This window comes from Balaenoptera physalus (genome assembly GCF_965194825.1).
Source record: "Balaenoptera physalus genome assembly, chromosome: 14".
NCBI lineage: Eukaryota > Metazoa > Chordata > Mammalia > Artiodactyla > Balaenopteridae > Balaenoptera > Balaenoptera physalus.
In genome coordinates, this window is record NC_138893.1 from 13,265,441 (window position 1) to 13,282,123 (window position 16,683).

Genomic DNA, 16,683 nt, shown 5'->3' on the forward strand with positions numbered 1-16,683 from the left:
GCCATTGGCAGCAACATGGATGGACCTAGAGATTATCCTACTAAGCGAAGTAAATCAGAAAGAGAAAGACAAATATCATACGATATCAGTTATATGTGGGATCTAAAATATGACACAAATGAACGTATCTACGAAACAGAAACAGACTCACAGACATTGAGAACAGACTTGTGGTTGCCAAGGGGGAGGAGAGGCTGGGGGAGGGAAGGATGGGGAGCTTGGGATTAGCAGATGCAAACTATTATATATAAGATGGATAAACAACTAGGTCCTACTGTAGAGCACAGGGAACTATATTCAATATCCTGCGATAAACCATAATGGAAAAGAATATGAAAAAAGAATATATATATATATAAAACTGAGTCACTTTGCTGTACAGCGGAAATTAACACAACATTGCAAATCACCTCTACTTCAATAAAATTTAAAAAACAAAAAAGAAGCACCCCTAAAAGGCCCTGCTGGGTGATGAATGAGAACTACAAAGTTATCTTTTGAGGTTTAGCATATAATGCAATCACAGAAAATTCTTCCAGCTCAAGAAATGGCATCTTTACATTAGCACCCACAGAAGGAAAAAACTGCTTTCCTCCCTGAGGTGTTTGTGATCAGGGATTTAGAACCCACCCTGGGGTGAGCTCCCAGATAGAAGGGGACACAGCACAGCGCAGAGAGCGTCTGCAGCTCATTGCCTGCTGCTCTGCAGCTCATGTTCGCACAGCTGTTGTATGACTCAGGGTGGCTGGGAGGGAGGGATGCGGGGTCGGGGGGTAAGGAGGAGAAAAGGAGCAAAAATGAGTCACAGACAATGTTGTGTGTAATATTTCGTCTAACCTACATTTGCCAAGGCTGCTGCAGACCTGTCATCTCACTTTACGTGAGCTAAGAGCACTCAGCAGAGTCTTAAAAGTGACTGCACGCTGAAAGTGAGCATCGGAGAAATTCCAGGAGGAGCTCTACTTCTATTAATCATGCGTGTGAAGCTAACAGGTTCATCCCATGTTAGCAAATTAAACTATCACACAATCTTGACAATGCTTCCTTGAATCGTTAAAAGTCTTCTCATTTTAATTAATGACAAATTGGATATCTACCTGCTGGGGTTTCCACTGATACAGCAATTAATTTTTCTTTAAGATTTCTCAACTCCCTGCCAAAATGCATCAAAAACACTCAAGCTATATGGTTTCTCTTGATCTTGTAAAAATCATCTTAGTTTGGACATTCCGTATTGATTAGTCATAATCGCCTTTTTAAGAATGTGACAGGCCCCTTGAAACAGGTACACCGTGAAGCACACTGGCATATCTGGGGGACAAGGGCACATGGGCCCCCAGAGCACAGTGGACAGAACGTCCACTCGACGGCCTCCCCAAGTTCAGGTTTACATAGTAATTGCAATGGAATGGCTTTCCATCACCTAAACCAAACAGAGTAAAGAAAGAGGAATCACTGGGCATCTTGCCAAGCCTCAGGCCTCCTTAAATATTGGTTGATTTCTTAATTGATCTCAGTGGGCAGAATGATCATATCATTGCTTTAAAACACACACTTTGGGATGAACTGGGCAAACCACAGGGGCGTCTGTTAGCAGAGCCTTCTGTTTTAATAGTCAATCTCTTATTTGCTATTAGACAAAATCACGGCCATCTTTTTTATTTCTCAGGCCATCTTTTCAGAACAGCCCCACGTCCAATGAAGGGTTGAAATATCAGTGACAGAAAATGATGCCAGATGACCAAGACCTTTGGTCCACACTTTTAGTTCTGATGCTGCAGTCAAAAATCTGTCTTCTCACATACAGATGGCCAACAGGCACATAAAGAGATGCTCAATATCACTAATTATTGGAGAAATGCAAATCAAAACTGCAATGAGGTGTCACCTCACACTGGTCAGAAAGTCTACAAATAGTAAATGCTGGAGAGGGTGTGGAGAAAAGGGAACCCTCCTACACTGTTGGTGGGAATGTAAATTGGTGCAGCCACTATGGAGAACAGTATGGAGATTCCTTACTAGAGTTACCATATGACCCAGCAAAATAGAGTTACCATATGACCCAGCAATCCCACTCCTGGGCATACATCTGGACAAAATTATAATTCAAAAAGGTACCTGCACCCCTATGTTCATAGCAGCACTATTTACAATAGCCAAGACATGGAAGCAACCTAGATGTCCATCGACAGATGAATGGATAAAGAAGATGTGGTACAGATATGCGATGGAATCCTACTCAGCCATAAAAAAGAATGAAATCATGCTATTTGCAGCAACGTGGAGGGACCTGGAGATTATCATATTAAGTGAAGTAAGTCAGACAAAGAAAAATATCATATGATATCACTTATATGTGGAATCTAAAAAAAAAGGATACAAATGAACTTATTTACAAAACAGAAATAGACTAACAGACATAGAAAACAAACATATGGTTACCAAAGGGGAAAGGGGGGGGAGGGATAAATCAGGAATTTGGGATTAACAGATACACACTACTATATATAAAATAGATAACCAACAAGGACCTACTGTATAGCACAGGGAACTATAGTCAATATATTGTAATAATCTATAATGGAAAAGAATCTGAAAATGAATATATATATATATTAATATATATAGCCATATATATATATATATATATATATATATATATATAACTGAATCAATTTGCTATACACCTGAAACTAACACATTGTAAATCAACTATGTTTCAATTTTAAAATAAATAAATAAATATTTTAAATTTAAATTTTTTCTAAAAAATCTGTCTTCTCCTGTGCCAACCACGTGGCTCATGCTACCTGAATTCTTCCCATCACACGTCGGGAAGAAGACCTCCCCTCTCTGAAGCCCCTCACCAGACAAACCCAAAGGGTTTCTAACTAATCCTTCCTCTTCTTTCCTTCTGCCACCCTCTTCTCTAGAGCAACATTTTTACTCTCTCAAAGGAAAATATCAGAGGGAGAGAAGCAAATATATTGGAGTTACTTTCTCCCCAAAATGCTCTCTCTCTCTGAGCTCCACTGACGGTCAAGGTGAAGGGCTTTGAAGCTCCGTGAATCGCAGAAGAGATGATAAATTCCTCCTGGCACCTGAGCTCTGGAGCCTGGAGCCCAGAACTTTCTTGGTCTCAAACACCCCCCAAACCAGCCAGGTTGCTTCTAAAGGCAGAAGAGTGTTGGAAGGATCCTAGCCCTTGGGTCATAGAAACAGTGGGAGGCTCTAACCCACAGCCGTTAACAAGAACTCAATTTCCTCACCTCTCTCCCTTTCCAGCCTCTGCAGGAGGTGCTAACAGCTGGCCAAAGGGCAGGCAGAGGAAAAAGCTAAGAGTTTAAATAATCAACCAGTTTTCGCAGCCCTTCAGTGGAGGCTATAAGCTCCAAGCAAACATCTCTTCTCTCCCCATACTTTCACCAGGAGGATAAGAGATTCTCTTCTGGTTTTATAAAATAAGGATTTTTTTTGAAATGTAGATATTTTGATTTCATAATTTTCATGGTGCCATAGCTGCTACTACGGTAATAACAGCTAGCATTTATGAAGTTCTTTTCGTATACAGGAAACATTCTTTATCTTTGCTCTGTTATTGGTCTATTTCAATTGGCCACACATGAATCCAGACAATCTGATTCCAGAGCCTGCACTTTATCTAAATGTCTCAGGTTCTCCACATTCATCAGGAAAGAGATTGTTTGTTTGAGGGGGTTTTTTTAATGGTAAAAACTTAGGAGGAGGGAGACCCTTCATCTTAATTGCCCTGTCTGGGCCCTGCTGCTCAGCAACTTTAGAAAGGAAGAGTGGACTTCATGCCCTCTTTGTGGACCGGACATAAAGTCCGGGTGCGATTCAGCAGGCGACAGCTTCTTTTCTTGCCCTGAAGGAAAGACTTGCCTAGTTGGGGCAGTTGCAGGGGTTCTAGAGGCAAGAGCTCGACTCTCTCTTTCTGAAAAACTACACGTAGGCTTCTCTAAAGGGACCGAAGTGTTCTGGAAACTATACTCATCATTAACTGAACATTTCAGGGGAAAAAGTTATTTCTGAGTAAAAATTCATTACTAGCGTTCTTAGAGAAGGGAAAGTATTGTAGGGAACTGCAGCGCAAATGCAGACCTCCAAAGTTTATTATAAATTCTACCATTCACGTAAACTTTTTCAAACATTACTTAGTTTTATATACATATCAGTCATACTTAATGTCTAGAATAGTAAACGACTGTGGTGGTGACTCTAATCCCCATACACATGTTACCAATATTTTCCCTACCCTTGTTTTTCCTTCTTTTTTTTCCTACTTTTTAAATTCATGCCATCTTCTTGTATTTTATGTATTATTTTTCTGTAAGTATGTATTTTTATATGTTTAACCGTTATTATTTTAAGTATACTGAAGGATTTTCTAAGATGAAATAAGATTAAAAATTAAATGTGAACAATCAATGGTTACATATTAAATTAATGATTATGTAGACCTTTGTAGAATTAACTGCTTTAAGATTTCTTATCAGTTTGAATTTCAAAATAGTATGGTATTTTAGATCCTTGTTTCCCCTGGAAAATTAGACAGTATAGCTAAATTGCTTCAATATTCTAAAGTGGGCAAATATAACAACGAATATTGTCACAAAGGCTTTCGTGTATATGATGTGTAGGATCAATTTATCCAGTTTCAGAAGGAAATGTGGGCTTGCTACAAAAGACCAGCAATGGATGAAGTCACGGTATCTCCTGGGTGGGACGACTGAGCCCTGAGTGGGCGACTAAGGTGAGAACGCAGAACAGGGACATAAAAGGAAAATTCATGTCCCAAGACAGTGCGATCAAAGGGCAGGCGAGACGCAGACGGGAGACAGGACAGGAGCCAGAGGACAGAGGAGTCCCTGTGGGCTACACCTCCTCAACAGAGTCTGAAAGGACAGACAGGAGTCAACCCAGTAGAGAGATGGCTTATCGGGAGGGGATGAAAAGGGGTGATGTACTTCCAGCCTCTGCATCCTAAACGTCTCCTTCTGCTAATGAGACAGAGACAGAGAGAGATAGAGAGACAGAGAGAGACAGAGAGACAGAAAGAGAGAGACAGAAAGACAGAGATAGAGACAGAGAGAGACAGAGAGACAGACAGATAGAGAGACAGAAAGAGATAGAGAGACAGAGCGACAGAGACAGAGAGACAGAGAGAGACAGAGAGACAGAGAGACACAGAGAGATAGAGAAACACAGAGAGAGACAGAGAGATATAGAGAGACAGAGAGACACACAGAGACAGAGAGAGATGGCACAAATACAAATAGCTCGCAGCTGAGAATAGAGGTGAACGCAGGAGAGTCACGCCAAACAGAGGAGGGAAAAGAAAGAAGCTGAGAATCTGCCTTTCTGAGATGCAGAGGAAGAAAAAACGGGGCTGAGGCTGTGAAGACGGGGTGAGCAAGGCCCTGGGCTCCCAGAGAAGCAGTGGGGTCTGGGGAGGTACTAACGTGTCTGACTCGTGCCTCCTAAGAGGGGAGAAGGGACGCCTGGGTCAGCAGCAAAACAATACAATAAAAGTGCGAAAAACAGAAGCAGGTGTCCGCCCGCGCCTGGTCACTTATCTCCTGGCTGCCATTTCTTATAGTCACTTCCCCCAGCAGCTTTCGAAATAAGGTCAATGTGGCTTGAAAATGGATTGTTCCAGGTGCAGCGAAACGTCGAAATCGCCTTGCATAATTCGGAATAAAGAACATTCTATACGGGATCCCAAAGAATTCTAGTCGTTGTTAAACTCCTGTTGGGAAGCTGGTGAGCGGCCTCCAGCCTGCAGGGAAGCACAGCTCGGTCAAGTTTGGAATGTACTCCCGGGAGAAGCAGCCTCCCAGGCTTTCAGCTATTACGCTTTTAAGGGCCACACACCTGAACAAGGCTCGTGAATTCTGGCCTGAAGTCACCAATAGCTCCACACTGTAAATTCCCTCTCCCCCGTGCCTTTTGTAACTCTGCCCGTTCCCTCTTCATGTCTCTGCCTCTTTCATCTTCTTTGTGTATCTGAGTGCCAACCCTTCTGGTATAGAATTAACTCCTTTTTTTCCTTTGTGGACGTGAAGACAAAGACGGCTGCTGCATAGGCTGGTCATACGTTGAAAGTGACATCTGATTCAGTAATCGGAAAATAAGCGAGTGTTAATGCCAGCACTATCTCATCAGTGAGAAAACTACAACCTTGCACTCTGATTTTTGTTTCACAAATTGTATGCATGTACTACTATACACATATAAAACAGGTTCAAGGACAAACCTTATAGATGAGCGAAATGAAAAAGCAAAACAGAAATTCTAAAATGTTCTTCCCACATCCTAGTGGACCGTCTCGTAGGCAGCTGCCTTGGAAACAAGGGTTCCAGGGACCCCATCTTCAGCCCTAATTCCCATCTTCCTGAGATCGTGGGCAGTTGGTCATCAACACTTGCTTTTAGCCGTGACTGACCGGCTCCAGGAGCGTTGGGTGAGGGGACCGACCTTGACCTCTGAGGTACACCGTGGGCAGCACTTCTCCCACTCTAGACGGCATGTCCTCTGGGCAGAGAAATGGTGCCGTAGTCTCTTGATGTCGTCCACGTGGTACACTGTGCCGACTTAGAGAGAAGGTCAGGACAGCATTGCCCAACAGGCACTCTCAACTCCAGGAAGCTGTGTGCCTCTCAGGCCTCGCTGGCTTCTGGGCTGAAGGCAAAGCTGTCCAGACAGATCAGCTGCCAAGGTGATGGTGCCCAGGCAGGAGTCACCACGGCTCTCCCTCCCTGCTCACACCCCGCTGGCCACTGAGCAGTGAGTTCCCTGAGCTACCATTTACTGGCGGGCTGTCCATATTGAAACTGCAAGATAATGAGAAACTAAACATGAATTAAAAAAAAAAAAAAAAAGAACCAAATCACCTTTAGAAAAATATATGTCTCTAAGTAAATTTCAGGTAAGACCAATGAGTTTTTAATAGTTCCCTCTAAAGCTAAGAAGACCTCTGAGAAAGTCTCTATTTCTACAGTCAAAACAGACTTTAATGATTTTTCTGTTTTCTTTTCTGATTATGAAAGTATGATGCACATTCCAAAAAAAAAAACTCCCTTGAGAAATATAGAACAGCGCAAAGAAACAAAATTCACCTATAATCCACTAAACTGTGCCTATAGTTTGTGGCAGTTTTTATGTTTAACCTTAGAAAAAATGCTAGGAAAAAAAAAGAGAAATTTTCCCATCAGTCATGCATACAAGAGACTCTGTGAGTTTAAATGGAGCCTTAGGGTGGAGGGCTTGGTGCCCACGAGCCAGAGATGTGAGCTGGCCATTAGACAGTAATAAATTTCTCCTGTACAATGGTTAGATACAAGATATAACGTAGGATCAGTAAAAAATGTAACCCATCTACAAGACTTTTGAATATTCCTTTTGCCTCTTTGAGAAAAATGGCTACCAGAGAATACGAATACTTGAGAAAATAAATACCACATCTTCTATATATAATGGAATATTACTCAGCCATAAAAAAGAATGAAATTCTGCCATTTGCAAAATGTATAGACCTGGGGGGTATTATGCTTAGTGATATAAGTCAGACAGAGAAAGACAAATACCCTATGTTTTCACTTTTATGTGGAATCTAAAAAATAAAACAAATGAACAGATAGAACCAAAAAATAATAATAATTGAAAAAACAGAAATTCAAGCAAGGTTCAGCTGTAAGGAAAAATGAGCAAGGCCAAACTATCATGCTTAAGTACTACCTCCGGAAACAATAAACCTCGGGAGTAAAGAAAGTAAAGAAAGCTCTTTAAGAGTACATTTTTTTCCCCCTTTTCTATTATATCCCACTAAGATTTGATGTCAAGACAAATGGATTTCTGGAGCATTACATCTTCTTAGGCTGCCTTGACTTTTTGAATCGAACAGTGGAAAATAACGTTTCAAGATACAATGGCTATTTATCCATTCATTCTTTGCATTAAATGTAATCTTATTGAAATTGTGCCAGACAGCATGCCAGCCACGTGGAACACAGAGGAAGTGAGCATTCTCAAGGAGATGGCAGCCCAACAGAAGCGGACAGAAGTCAGTGCAACAGATTGTTCTAAGTGGCTCCTACTGTGAGAACCAATAAGGAAGCAGGAGGAGGGCAGAGGGGCTTTGTAGAGAAGATACTGCGCTAAGCCGGGAGGTGAGCATGCACCAAGGAGCCGGGAAAGGGAGGGCTCCCCAAAGGGGCTGCTGGGGGCGTGAATTAAGGAACTGAAAGCACAGGCTAGTCTGGGGCGCCGGGCACCCAGCGAGGGTGGGGATCACAGGGACGAGGTGGCAGTAGGCTGGAGCCCCTTCATGGGGAGACTGGGGGCCTGATGAGGACCGTGGGGTTTATGCTGGATGCAAAGGAGCCTAGAAGGATTGTAAGCAGGACGGTAACGAAGTCGTCCTGGCTGCGGGGGAAGAGTGCACTGAAACGGTGTGAGCCCAGAAGGAGGGAGGCTGTAAGATGCTTTACTGACTCAAGTCAGAGGTAGCAGCAGTGGGAATGGAAAGGAAAGCAGCGAGGGAGTGGGTCTGTGGAGTGATCACGACCCTGTAACTGACTGCAGCCACCCTCCTGGCTCTCTGGCTGTAGATAAAGGGAAGGTGGGACATCCCTGAAATAGGTGGGGAAAAAAATCCACAAATCCTATCTCCTTTGTAGAAACGAGGAGCAGCAACGTACATGCATCTAACTTATAACTTGGATTATTTTTTCCATCGGTTCATTTTCCTCCTGAGAACAAGGTGTATTTGCCAGAGGTCTGTGGCTTCTCTGCCCGTCACTGATAGAGAGATAATAAGCCAGCTTCTCCCCAGCCTCTAAGTCACTCCCTGATCGTAAAGCTGGATGTAAAGGAGAGAATGTCACCTCCTTCTCATCCATGAACTTCCATTCAATGTCTTGTTACCAAAGGGGAATTTTCAATTGGGATTGACACATATACACTATTGATAGCATGTATAAAATAGCCAACTAATGAAACATACTGTTACAGCACAGGAAACTCTACTTAATGCTCTGTGGTGACCTAAATGGGAAGGAAATCTGAAAAAGAGGGGATATATGTATACGTATAGCTGATTCACTTTGCTGTACAGCAGAAACTAACACAACATGGTAAAGCAACTATACTCTAATAAAAATTAATTTTAAAAAGGGGAATTTTCAAAATAAATAGAATAACTGTGAAATGTTTATTTTTCAATTGCAAGTTTGTGTGTTTATATATGTGGATGTGTATATATACATGCATATGTGTATATATGTCTATATTTGTTCTCCTGTATAAGAAATAAAGAGTTTATGGGTGTAATTTACAAATAACGATTTTACTATTGCTCTATTTACAATTATACTTGACTGAATAGATATCCTGAGTATACAAAATAACATAACTGAGATACTTTTAAGTACGTCAAATATTTGGCAGCCTTAACATTGTTTGATAGCAAATAAAATCATGGTTTTAAAAAAACCTTTTTAGCGTTTTTACAAACATTCAAACTTAGAGGGAAATTTCCTTTTTTATATAACTCAGATTATTAAAAGGCAAATCTTTGTTTACTATATACTAGAAGCCCCTATTTAATATCTGCCCACTTTTTTGTTCCGTACTGTGCAGGAGATCCTTCTGAGCTGCTGACAGCATCAGTCACTTCCTAATTTCTAATTCATTTGACTTTCTTGATAGAGAGGGAGACACTGAACCCACCCCAGCTTGTCTCAGTACTTGAGTCCCCAGGTCTCAACAAAGATATTGCTGTCACTTAGATTTGTCTCCAAAATCATGACAGGCCAGATCCAAGTCTCGCGGTGGCACTGAGGATCGAGTGTGTCCTCAACAGCTTTCTAAGGGGAAATAAGCATTTTATTCAGTTCTCAGCAACTCTCCTTCTAAACCCCGTAAGGCCCAGAGATGCTCCAGGCAGTGTAAATAAATGACAAAGATTTTCATCGGCATCTATCACCTTGCTTTCGTCAACATCTTGCAACGTTAATTGAGCACCATGATGTCAACCACCAAGGGCTAAAAACTGGTTTTGTGTTTTAAGATGTCGATCCTCTTGAAAAGAAACATGACTGAGGCGGGATCGTGCCACCATCACGCCTCAGGCCTGCTGGGGAGGGCGGTTCTGTCCCAGGAAGGAGAGCCCGACACTCACCACACCTCTGCCGCCTCCAGGCTGGCCTCCTGCTGCGATGCAGCAATAACCCCCCTGCACGCACCTCAGGGAGCAGCAGTTCCCAGCCTCTGTCTGCCCCTCTGCCCACGGCCCAGGGGTTACAGAACCTGCTGCCTTATCTCCTCTCTATTTGGGTGGTTCCACCACAGCAGTTCAAACAAATCTGAGCCAGACCTCCTCACCGCTGGAAACAGCAATGGAAAGAGCCCTCAGGAAGTGGGCTGGAGGATGGGCCAGCCACCACCCTGGTCCCCGGAGACTGTTGACGGATCCCGAGTGACGAACGTACGTGAGTCATGCATCCACGTGGCTGGAGAGGTGATGGAAATGAGACCGGGCTGTCTACAGATTGGCTGCATTCATTCAGTCATCTATTCAATCACTCATTCAGCAAATATTGTTTGTTCACCTACACTGTTCAGACCTATCAAATCACTGAGGATACATCCTGAACAAGACAAACATAATCTTCCACACCTGACGTGAAGCACTTTGAAAGCAAGACGAATAATTCAGTGCAAGCACATGACTCAGTCCTGGGGAGTCATGGAAGGCTTCAAAGAGGAGACGTCTAAAACTTGAAGGATGCACGAGGCTTAGACACATGGAGGGCTGGTCGCGGCGGGGCTGGGAGAGGCCCCCAGGGGCACATGCCAAGAGAGAGGTGAAAGCCCGCATATGCATGCACGGGCCAGCGCGCCGTGGGGAAGGACACTGGCCGGTCTCAGGCCGTAGCATCGGACCTACTGAAGATTACTCCAGATCGCTAAATATTGGGTTGCACCGTACGAGAGTGCCATTTTTCTAGGTCGAAATGGTCTGATATCAGTAATTTCACATGGTTCAACCTAATACTTCCCTGAACGATAATCCCTTGACCATTTTCCCTTCTAAATGAGTTTCTCTCTAGAAAAAAACCACAGTGGCGTTGAGAAACATACGAGAATCAGTAGGACTGGAGTAGGGCGGTGACGGGTGGTGATGGTTGATTACGAAGGACCCACAGAGGCCACGTGGAAGAACGCATGAGCTGCAGTGGGACATTCAGGCTTTATCCTTTGGATGACGGGAGATGCACAATGACCAGATTTGCATTTTAAGATGCTCACTCGAGATCACCTGGAGAATGGAGTGGAAAGGGCAACCCTGGACATAGAAAAATGTACAAAGCAGCCCTCACAGTCATTCGGTGAGAGAAGACAGACCCACCCTAGCGTGGCGAACACAGGTGGGCTTGGAGGATGCTTACAGGGGCCTAAGTGGCAGGACTACAGGCTGACTCCAAGGGGGGAGATGAAGGAAAGGGCAGTGAACGTGAGTCCCGGTACCACACAGGCACCAGGTGGGAGGGCCTCAACAGGTAGGCGAGGGGCCTACATACACAGCACAGGGGCCTGGCTTGGAGGGAAAAGGATGAGTTCTGGGCATGACTGTTCAGCCAGGTCTGACGATCAGGGCAGCACAGATCAGAAGTGGCAGGAGGCGAAGGGAACGGAGGTTTGCTGACAGCTGACTGTGAGAGTGCTTCATATACAGTGGATAATAAAAGGCACACGCCTGGAAGGTAGGTACCCACCCTTCTGTTCTACAGATAAAGAAATTGAAGGTGAACACTTACCTGAGGTTAGGTAGCTGATAAGTGACAGAGCTGCTATTTAAAGGGGCACTGCTCTACCTATACCCACGTCTTACAGCTCCAACCTGCCACCCACTCACCTAACAGAACGCAGGGCGTGTGGGATGCTTACGGCTAAGAAACAGTAAGCAGAGTTAAGATCAAGAGGGATGTGCAGAAACCTGTCCCGGCAGAACACACGGTAGAGGAGGACACCAGACTCAGGGCAGCGCACCTGACCCAGCTGAGTGCCCTACTTTCTAAGGAGGAGAGACATTTCCTTAGAGGAGGGCTCTTACCTGCAAGCCCTCTCACCCCATACCTGCTACAGACCACCTTCGTTGAGGTTCCTCCCCACATCTAGGGCACAGGGGTCAGGGCAATACCAGTCAGTGGTTGGAAGAACTTGCTTTCCAAGCATTAGAATCAACCCTGCAGCACCTCACTTGCCCTGTAGAGCAGAGCTCAGCTAGGCAGCCCCCCCTTAACATCTCTTAAGGGAGAAGCAGTATTTTAGCCAATGGCATTATCCTGGCAGACGAAGGTTTAAGGCATATAACCTGTTTAAAGAGTTATTTAACAATTTCCAAAATAGTAGCAAAACATTTTCCATAGAACTAAATGAGTCCCAGAGAGGAAAGCACGTATTACATTTTCCTACTTGTTTCCTTAATTAGGAACAGATCCTGGTGGCTGGGATTTATTTTCATGAGTACACATCCACAAAAACCAGAAACATCTTGACACGATGCAACATCCCTAATGTTTCTCAAATCTGAATTCCTAATTGGGTTTTAAAAAAAAAGGCACAGGAATTTTTCGCACTTCTTTTGATTCAGGATTCAAAACAGAATCTAGGATGTGCATTTTTATATTGTTCTAAAACATAGAGAAGCTGGGTCAAAATCCATAACATCCACTTCAGACCTTTAAAAGAAGAGAAAGACAGACCAAGGCATGAATTCTGAATTTAACATACCAAGGAAGATTCTTCTTCTTCTTAGGAAACATGAAAACAATCCTGTGATCTCCCCGGACACTTTTCAACATCTTATTAATCTACTTACTTTTTATAAAAAGAGAAAAGCTCTGGGAGATGTTTGTATGGCACCTGCTTCTTCTGTTACAGGATTCAAAGGACTCCTTTTTGTGTGTTTTTCTTTGTTAATTTATTGCAGAAATTGCCTAGCCTTTTTCTTTGCTTTCACCAAATTCTGTTATAATAAAGAATCCAGACGTGCCATGGAGTCTGTAATGAAGAAGTTACCATCCTTACCTGTGCAGTTTATCCTCAAGCATTTCCATGTACTTCATAGTATTCGCCTTCACACTGGTTTCTGCAAAACCAAAATCCAAAATTGATGCAACTGGAGTCAGAGAGTGAACAAAACCCAGAACTGCTCAACTAAAAGCCAAAACCCAAAGGATCACAGCAGTTGAGCCGCTAGTAATAACATCCTATGTTTGGAAAACACTCGAATCCATTGGACGGCTTGCCTGGAGGGATGCATTGGAAGGGGTCTGAGGCCTCCAGGCACTGCCGAAGTCGGAGCCTGGGATCGAGGGTCTGATGCCTTTCGCTACGTGCTTTCAAAGGCAGCGTATCCGGTGTCTGGCGTGGATCCCGTTGTGCTCTGTGCCCCTCACCTTTCCCACCTGGTAGCCAAAGGCTTGGTTGTAGAGTTTGGGAAACAGTGAGAGAGAGAGAACAACCCATCCTGTGGTTTAACCAGAGAACCTCACCCATGGTAGCTGAGGACTACAGACCCTTTCGCTGAAAAACAAACGGGGGCCCGATCCAGCCAGTGAGCTGACACCAACTGCTCAGCTCCCAACGCTGTGAGATCAGCTTCTACTAGAGGTAAACTCAGTGCCTCGTAACCACCAAACACTGAAGGAATAGATGACTCTTAGGGCCCAATGGGTCAAAGAGGCACTTTGCTAATGTAAAAGAGATTTGGTACCTTTGGGGCAAGCTCTGATACCCTCTGTGCTTGCCTCCCCTTGAATCTGAACAGGCTAGGACTGTTCCCCCAGCTGCGTGTGGCAGGAAGGATGCTGTTTAACTTCTGAGGCTAGGGTCCAGCTCCTGCCTGTCTCCTCCTCCTGGGAACCCAGCCGCCATGCTGTGAGGAAGCCCAAGCCACACGAGAGGCCGTGCAGAGCTGCTGTGGCTCCCGGCCGCCGGGGCAAAGGGCTCAGCCTACAGCCCGCATTTTTTTTCTTTTTTTTGGCCGCAACATTTTATTCAGTTAAGAAGGCTCACAGAGCAGGAGAGAAACACCAGCTGCAGGGGGCAGCTCCTGCAGATCCACGCCCTGCATCCCCTCAGAGAAGGAGGTGGGGTCCTGGAGACAGCTCCCTCCGTCCATCTGTCCCTCCGTCCAGAGTCCCAGGGAGTGGGTGCCCCCGGGCAGGCAGTAGTTACTGGGAGGTAGGGTAGGAAGAGGGCGGCTGGCTCCCGGCCACTCCCAGCAGAGTCAACCCTGCCGTAGCTGCTGCTGGGCCTCCGCTAGACCCCGGGCGGGGCTGTGGACCCAGAAGCCCCAGCACGCGGCTGGGGGCAGGGGGGAGCCAGTGTTGGAAGCACACGCCACCAGGAATTGCTTTTTAAAAAGTATAAAGTGTTTTGGAAAAAAAAAAAAGGAAAAAAATCTATATAAAAAATTCTGCACATATAAAATCCTGAAGAAGGTGCAAGGTAAGACCCAGTGCTAGGGGCGTGCTCAGATACGCAGAGAGTGTGTGTGTGTGTGTGTGTGTGTGTGCAGACGTGTGAGTGAGCGAGCTTTCAGATGATTTGGGCCTTTCAGTCTGAGGGACCCGGATGCCATGGAAGGGAGACAAGCCATCCCTGCTGCTCCCTGTCGAAACCCCTGACTCACAGAATTTGTGCACATAATAAATGGTTGTGAGTCATTAAGTTGGGGGGATAAGTAGTTCTACAGCTGTAGTAACTGGAAAGCCAGCTCGGGATTTGGGGTGTTCTGAGTGAAATGGGAAAGCACTGCATAAGAATGGCAAGAAATTGGCTCGTGGCTTTTGTGTTGAGACCAGACTGTAGGAGGAGGTGAGGTGATGGGGACTGAGACTAGGGCATTAGCAGGAGGCGGCGATAAGAGGCAGATTTTAGGTATACTTTAAAAAATAGAAACAACAGGAGTTCCTGACGGATTGGATTTGCATGTGTGGAAAAGAGCCATGCCAAGAACGACTACAAGGTTTTTGCCCTGAGCCACTGAAATGAAAACAGAGTCGCCATCAACCGAGAAGGGAAGATAGCGGTGAAACCCGTTTTGGGAGACAATCAGGAGTTCAATTTTGGATTGAAATTTGCTAAGAAAGTAGAACTCTAATGTCCACCCCCCACCCAAAAAAAAAAAAACAAGATAAATACGTGAAGTGATGGATGTGTTAATTAACCTGATGAGGGGAAACTCCTTCACCATGTATATCAAACATCACGATCACGTTGTACACTTTATCTCACAACGCTATTTGTCAATTTTACCTCAATAAAGCTGGAGAAAATAAAAGCAATCGAAAAACTTTTAAAAAGAGTCCAATTTTGGATACGATAAATTTAGGTTTATGAGACATCCAGCAGGACTGGCAAATATAGAGTTGGATATATGAGTCTAGAGAAGGTCTGGACTGCAGATGGACACTCGGAAGACCCTGGCAACTGAAGCGAGGTGACGAGATGTCATCACGCAGGGAGCGAGAGTAACTTAAGAAGCCCTTGGTGATCCCATATAACTATGATTATATTGTGATAGCACATTTCATAAAAGGGACAAAAATTCATAGCACCTCCCTTGAGGACAAGACAGCCATATTCTCATGTTTAAAATAATCCAGAGGTACACCCTATGAACTATTTTGTTAAGAAATCGGACACTAAATACTTGAGTCATCTAACCACTTGATGCCCCAGTTAGTGACCTGCTAGACCCACACAGGAACATCTTGCCCACTGGCCCGGAGGCTGCCATCTGCAGAGGATGCGGTGTTGACTGCCTTCGCTGGATCCTGACTCATCTCCCAGGCCGGCCTTGCTCACATATTCCTGGGTTGACTCACAACCTTCCAGAGAGGCCCAGACCATAGACGGGGAGTTTAGGTTTTTAACTTCCTAAGAGATATGCAACTTCCTAAGAGATATACCCACAGAGACACTGACTGAGAACAGAGCTCATCCTTTCTTCCCTTATCACCATCCCTCCTCTTCCCTCCTTTCTCCAGAATCTTAGAGCAGGGACCCAGAGAATGGCAGTGGTGGTGAGGCAAGATTCCAAGAACCAAGGATGGTACCGAGGGAAGCTGAGTACTAAAGGGAAAAGGAGACCAGGGGTCACCAGGCATCCTGATGCAGAAGAGGCAGGAAAACTTCCCCTCCACCCCACATGCTAAGAGAATCTGATATCCAGAATCGGGCCAAAATATCAGAATGGAGTTTATATAGTTTTATGAATCCAATTAAACAAGAACTGATTGATCATTAGACGCAGCAAATCTGCGAAAACATTTATGCGAGTGCATGGCACAGACACAAATCAACGTTACAGGAATGGAACCTGGGTCCTACTTCATGCAAGACACTACGCTAGGCACTATTTAAGTATAATAGAGATACGGCCTCAAGGAACCCAGAGAGCGCCGTAGGGCCAGATGCTAACATTGATTTCTCCTGGGAGTGCATAGCAACATTTTCCATAAGTCTTCATCATAAGTGATAATCCAAAAATATCCCTATGAGTCTAACGAAAAAAAAAAAAAATTACCAAGCTACCCAGCAATATCCTTTTCAGGATAAACTAGGAAGGTAGGAGAATGTTAAGTAGAA

At 44.4% G+C, this 16,683-nt stretch overlaps 1 protein-coding gene across 11 annotated transcripts in view; it reads right to left on the minus strand.

Annotated features, from left to right (window-relative positions):
• DISC1 (DISC1 scaffold protein) overlaps positions 1 to 16,683 on the minus strand; it is a 598,559-nt gene that overhangs the window by 303,370 nt on the left and 278,506 nt on the right. For 10 of the 11 annotated variants that reach the window (XM_082422970.1, XM_082422971.1, XM_082422980.1 and 7 more), the window contains one exon: positions 13,114 to 13,174. The exons of the other annotated variant lie outside the window; for it this stretch is intronic. In XM_082422970.1, coding sequence (XP_082279096.1) covers positions 13,114 to 13,174 — 61 coding nt within the window. The remainder of the gene's footprint in view (positions 1 to 13,113; positions 13,175 to 16,683) is intronic. 11 annotated transcript variants of the gene reach the window in all.